Source organism: Notechis scutatus, chromosome 2, assembly GCF_049901735.1.
Source record: "Notechis scutatus isolate UNSWTSFEM ecotype Mainland chromosome 2, rNotScu1.2, whole genome shotgun sequence".
Taxonomy (NCBI): Eukaryota; Metazoa; Chordata; class Lepidosauria; order Squamata; family Elapidae; genus Notechis; species Notechis scutatus.
Window position 1 is genome coordinate 153,284,458 of NC_142010.1, and position 5,518 is coordinate 153,289,975.

At 42.7% G+C, this 5,518-nt stretch overlaps 1 protein-coding gene across 1 annotated transcript; it reads left to right on the forward strand.

The window, feature by feature from the left end:
- Window positions 1–1,334: 1,334 nt before the first annotated feature.
- Window positions 1,335–5,292, forward strand: AVPR2 (arginine vasopressin receptor 2). Its single transcript, XM_026676374.2, has 3 exons — window positions 1,335–1,491; window positions 2,854–3,709; window positions 5,079–5,292. Exons 1-3 carry the CDS (start codon window positions 1,480–1,482, stop codon window positions 5,279–5,281), a joined length of 1,071 nt encoding a protein of 356 aa, XP_026532159.1. The 5' UTR covers window positions 1,335–1,479; the 3' UTR covers window positions 5,282–5,292.
- Window positions 5,293–5,518: the final 226 nt, after the last annotated feature.

Below are 5,518 nucleotides of genomic sequence, written 5' to 3' on the forward strand. Positions count from 1 at the left end.
CAGTTTCTTATGATAATTTTGTGATTATTTTCACACAATTATATAACTAGTGCTCAACTTATGAACACAGTTGAGCCCAAAATTTCTGGTTTTGAGACATTTGTCAACCTTTCATGCCACAGTTGTTAAGTGAACCACTGCAATTGTTAAGTTAGTAACACGGATGTTAAGTGAATCTGGCTTCCCCATTGATTTTGCTTGACAGAAGTTTGCAAAAGGGGACCCCAGGAAAACAGCAATCATCATAAATATGAGTCAAGTGTCCAGATATTGGTCACATGACCAGGAGAGGCTGCAACAGTCGTGTGAACAACAAACGTAAGTCATTTTTTTCATTGCCTTTATAACTTTGAATGGGCATTAAACGAACTGTTGTAAGTCAAGGACCACCTGTACTCTGGCAGAGCCTTGCTTTTGGGCTGGATAGAAGAACTTTGATGTGTTGTAGTTCAGGATTTGAGGTTCATCTTCACAAATAAAACCCTAAACCAGCAATGAAAGTGCCCACATCATTTTGCTTTGTATTTCCCACTGAAAAAGCAAATCGGCATGAATACAGGAATCTGCATTTGGCAAATGTAACTGAAGGTGAGATTTTAAGATCTGTTTGTCCCATGTTGCCTTGTCAGATAATGTATAACTAAATAAGAAAATAAAGAAATGCTTTAATAACTTAAGTGTTTGGAGCTCTAACTAGACCAACCATGCCTTGCTAATTTGATTTTCCCTTCTTTTGCTTCTATATTTTTATAGTTGCATGGTAGATACTGAAGATGACAGGGGGAGGGGGTTGTCTTACCTATGAAATTCTCTATGCTGAGTTAAGCAAATAATCCATCAGAAACTATTACCTAATCCATGCCAATGCAAGTTGTAGCTGTTAATAAACTGTGCAGGTCTTGCCATGGGAAGGAGTGGAGTCTTCCAATTGAAGCACCAGGAACAGATAATACCTTGATTTCAAGAACTGGAGTGTAATATATAAATCATGATACTGCAAGTTAATTCATTCTTGATTTGAAAACTGCAAGATCCAGAATTGGGAGGGGGACGCAGTGGAGGAGAGGAGAACTGTTAATACCCACCCTGACCTACTGCTACTTCCTTCTCCTTCTCCTCTTTCCTGAAAGTTTTTATTCTCTCTTGGGAAGGTCTGTGCAAAACCAGTGTGTCTGGCATCTAAATCAAGTCAGCAAGTATACTCCTACCAGCAGAGTTGCCTGAGGATGGGGAAAAGCCAGTGTAATTCTCTTACTCCCACCCCCTTTTTTCCGGTGGTCCCTCCTCCTTGATTGTGATTATTGAAAGCTCTACATTTCACTGTATCTCATTAAGAAGAAGGTGAAGCAACTTCTTCACAAAAACCCAGGAGAAAATTCCTGTTCCTTTCTTTTGCCCTGAGTGCAATCTGCAAGCAAAGTGCCAGCTGGAAGAGTAAGCTTTATTGGTTGAAGCCACTTGCCCGCTGATGCTCCGATTATGAATGACAAGGTAAGAGTTTGAGTATGGAAAACCTAACATCAAAGCAGCAGGCTTAAACCTGGCTTTTAAATGTTGTCCTCTGCCTGTCTGTTCCCTTCCTGTTCCCTTCCTCAAATGCTGACTTAAGTTAGCATTAAGTGACAGGTAGAATAGCTAATCAGTGGAACGACTTGCCTCCGGAAATTGTGGATGCTACAACACTGGAAATTTCAAAGAAGAAATTGGACAGCCATTTGTCTGAAATAGTATAGTGTTTTTTCCTTGAGTAGGGGGGATGGACTAGACCTCCAAGGTCCCTTCCAATTCTGTTGTTCTGAGTTTCCTTCTGCTCTTTTTCAATCCTCACAAAGCAATCTAAAATTATTGTGCATCAAAAGTAAATGGAGTTCATAAGCTTTCAATACACTCTGATTTATCCAGCTCTGCTCCATGCCATTTTCTTCATTTTGACAGAGTTATTCAGGATGGGTGGAGAGATCATGCTGTTATTGTTGTTAAAAGTTCCAACTGTTAGAAATGTACCAAACACCATAGAAGATTCCTATCTACCTTCTGCCAACTTTGAGATAGATGCTTTGAGAGAAGAGGAGTGAGACTTCAAGGAAACAGCTTAATTCAGAGTTTTACAAACCGTGTTGTGTATAATGCAACAATTCTGTAAAAAGTTGATGAGATGTTGTGAGAGACTAAAGGCAGGACGAAAAAGAAGAGGTTCACTTGAACACTGCCAATTTTTGGTCAATGTAGCCTTGCCTCTTCATCGGGGGTTCTGAGAATTTTTTTCTCATTAGCAGGTTCCATGGCTTGAAAAAAATCTGAATTCCTTCCGCCCACCCCAATAATTTTATCTGTTGCATTTACCTACTTATTATAGCGATACAAATGGCTAATGTAAACCAAATTGCCAAACCTTTAGCTCTTTGCTATGGAGGACTGAAACCAGTATACTGTGTACCAAAATGCAATTAAGTACAGATGTTGGCCCAAAATCTGAAAATCACTTTTTTAAAAAAGGCAATTAAATCTCGAGGTTTCAGTTAATCCGAAAAGATGCTAGGGGGGTTGCCAGATCCCTACTGTCAAGGTGCCACCAATAAATAACCATAACTGTAAAAATAAAGGATTTCCTATGCACAGTCCTTTCTGTACTACTTTACCATACACGTACTTTTTAAAAGCAGAGGATAGTATAGGTGGTTCTCAACTTGCAACTATAATTAGGATCAGAACTTCTGTCACTAAGCAAGGCAATCATTAAGTCAGCCGTACCTGATTTTATGACGTGTTTTTCCTGTGGGAATTGGAGAAAGTTGGGGAAATGGGCACATATTGATCAGACCTTTTTTTCTCTCTCTCTTGTGCATTTCACAGGATCCAATGCCAAATGCTTCCTCTGTGCTTCTGGAACCCACTCCCAATGCTTCGCTCCCTCCATCCGATGACCGTGATGATGCTTTGGCTCAGGCTGAAATTGCCATTTTGGCTTCCATCTTCCTGCTGGCCACTCTGAGCAATGTCCTGGTGCTCGGAGCTCTGTTCCGCCAGGGTCACCGGGCCAGCCCAATGCATCGATTCATCCAACACCTCTGCCTGGCCGATATGACGGTGGCCCTCTTCCAAGTGCTCCCTCAGCTCATTTGGGACATCACTGATCGCTTCCAAGGCCCAGACATCTTATGCCGTGGCATCACTTATTTGCAGGTAGTCGGCATGTTTGCTTCATCCTATGTTATTGTGGCCATGACCTATGATCGCTACCGTGCTATTTGCCGGCCCTTGCTGGCTTTTCGGAGAGGGACAAGATTACGGCATCGACCTGTGGTATTGGCATGGATAGCATCCTTCCTCCTCAGCCTCCCACAGCTTTTCATCTTCTCCAAGACAGAACTGCCCAGTGGAGCCCATGAGTGCTGGGCAGCCTTTGCTGAACCCTGGGGAGCCCGGGCCTATGTCACCTGGGTGACTCTGATGGTCTTTCTCCTTCCCACCTTCTTCATTGCCACCTGCCAAGGCATGATCTTCTGCGAGGTCTACCACAGCCTGCGTTTGGGGCCAGAAGCCACCCTGGCTCGTAGGGGGAGCCAACAAGGGTCATCCCCTATATCTGGTGCTGTAGCTAAGACTCTCAAGATGACACTGGTCATCGTGCTCATCTATGTATTCTGCTGGGCTCCCTTCTTCCTAGTACAACTGTGGGCTGTTTGGGATCCTCAAGCACCTACTCAAGGTATGTTACACAGCATTCAGTAACAGCACTTTAACCAGATTGTATCCCAGATTCCCCCAACTTGGTGGCTTTTGCCCTGTTGATCAGGAGGAATATGGAACATTGTCCATCTCATTTGCAGGATACTGGGTTAAGGAAGGCTCTTTTATCCAATTAAACAGCTCAGGAAAAGAGAGGGTCATTCTCTTTCTGCTAATTCCCATGGCAGTTTGTATGAACAGGAGCTTATTTGCTTGCTTGCTTGCTTGCTTGCTTCCTTCCTTCCTTCCTTCCTTCCTTCCTTCCTTCCTTCCTTCCTTCCTTCCTTCCTTCCTTCCTTCCTTCCCATCCTGGAGTAATGCATCCATTACTTTGATGTTTCCTTCATTTTATTACTACAGTAGTAGCAACTTAATGAGAGAGAGAGACAGAGAGAGAGGAAGGCTGACCTAGAGTCATCCTGTCTAACCCATGCTTTAACTACAATACCCCACCAACTCTCAAACATATTATACTGGAATGTTGAGGCTAATGTCTATCTGTCTGTGATGTTATTTTCTCCCCTGATATTTTTGTTGTTTCTCTGAGATTTTGCTTTCTGATTTGACTACCTATTAGAAATGTTGATCCAATTGCCCAGCACTCCCTTCATAATTTGCTTGCCACTTCCTTGATCCTGTTGTCTTCTTATTCTGCAATGCAATACAATTCTGCAATCAAATATTCATGCAAAGCTATCTGAATTAATTCAGCAGAACATGGAACTAAGCACCAATCAATCAATAGGTGCAACAAATAAATACAGTGAATCATGCCTTTTGCTTTATATTTTGACTTATATTAATTATATTTTTATTTTATTATTATATTATCATATCATATCATATTAATATTACTTATATATAGCTGCAGTGGTGCAATGGTTAGAGTGCAATATTGCAGGCTACTTCTAATGATCACCGGTTGCCAGCAGTTTGGCAGATCGAATCTCACCAGGCTCAAGGTTGACTCAGCTTTCCATCCTTCCAAGGTTGGTAAAATGAGAACCCAGATTGTTGGGGGCAATAGGCTGACTCTGTAAACTGCTTAGAGAGGGCTGTAAAGTGCTGTGAAGCAGTATATAAGTCTATGTGCTGTTGCTATATTACTTATATATGATATCAATTCACATTACATTTGCATATGGAAAGAGCTGAAGTTAAGTAAGGGTTGGGTTGAGTGGCCAGTTTTTGACTCTCATGTGACGTTCTTCTTTTAATCCCAACCTCAGTTTTTAGTTCCTCATTGATGATGGGTCTGCCTTTACTGAATACGTTGCAAGATCAGTTTTGATGAGCTTAACCTCTGTTGATAACTCTTGACAGTTCATCATTCCTATTATTTACTCCAGGCCCAGCTTTCACCCTCCTGATGCTCATTGGCAGCCTCAACAGCTGTACAAACCCCTGGGTCTATGCCACATTCAGCAACAGCATCTCAAGCGAATTGCGCCGAATCTTCTGCCCCAGATGGGCCCACCGGCAAGTTGGCTCCCTGTATGAAGACTCCGTTCTCACAGGCAGCTTCTCACTGGGCCGAGACACTCTTTCCTGAGACAGCAGCTTGCAGGCAGAAAGGCAGGGGTGAAGGATACTCCTGCAGGATGGTTGATTCTCAGCAATCAGCAGGTTGCCTAAGGCTCCTTCTGAGTTCCTCAGAGGCACACATTTCTGCTCAGCAATGCTACGTAAAGGAAACCTGGGTCAGGAAGGACTGCAGGACTAGCAAGACAAAGCTTCTGAATGGATTGGAGGGGAGTGTTTGTCTGTCAAGGACTGAATTCCCTGATAA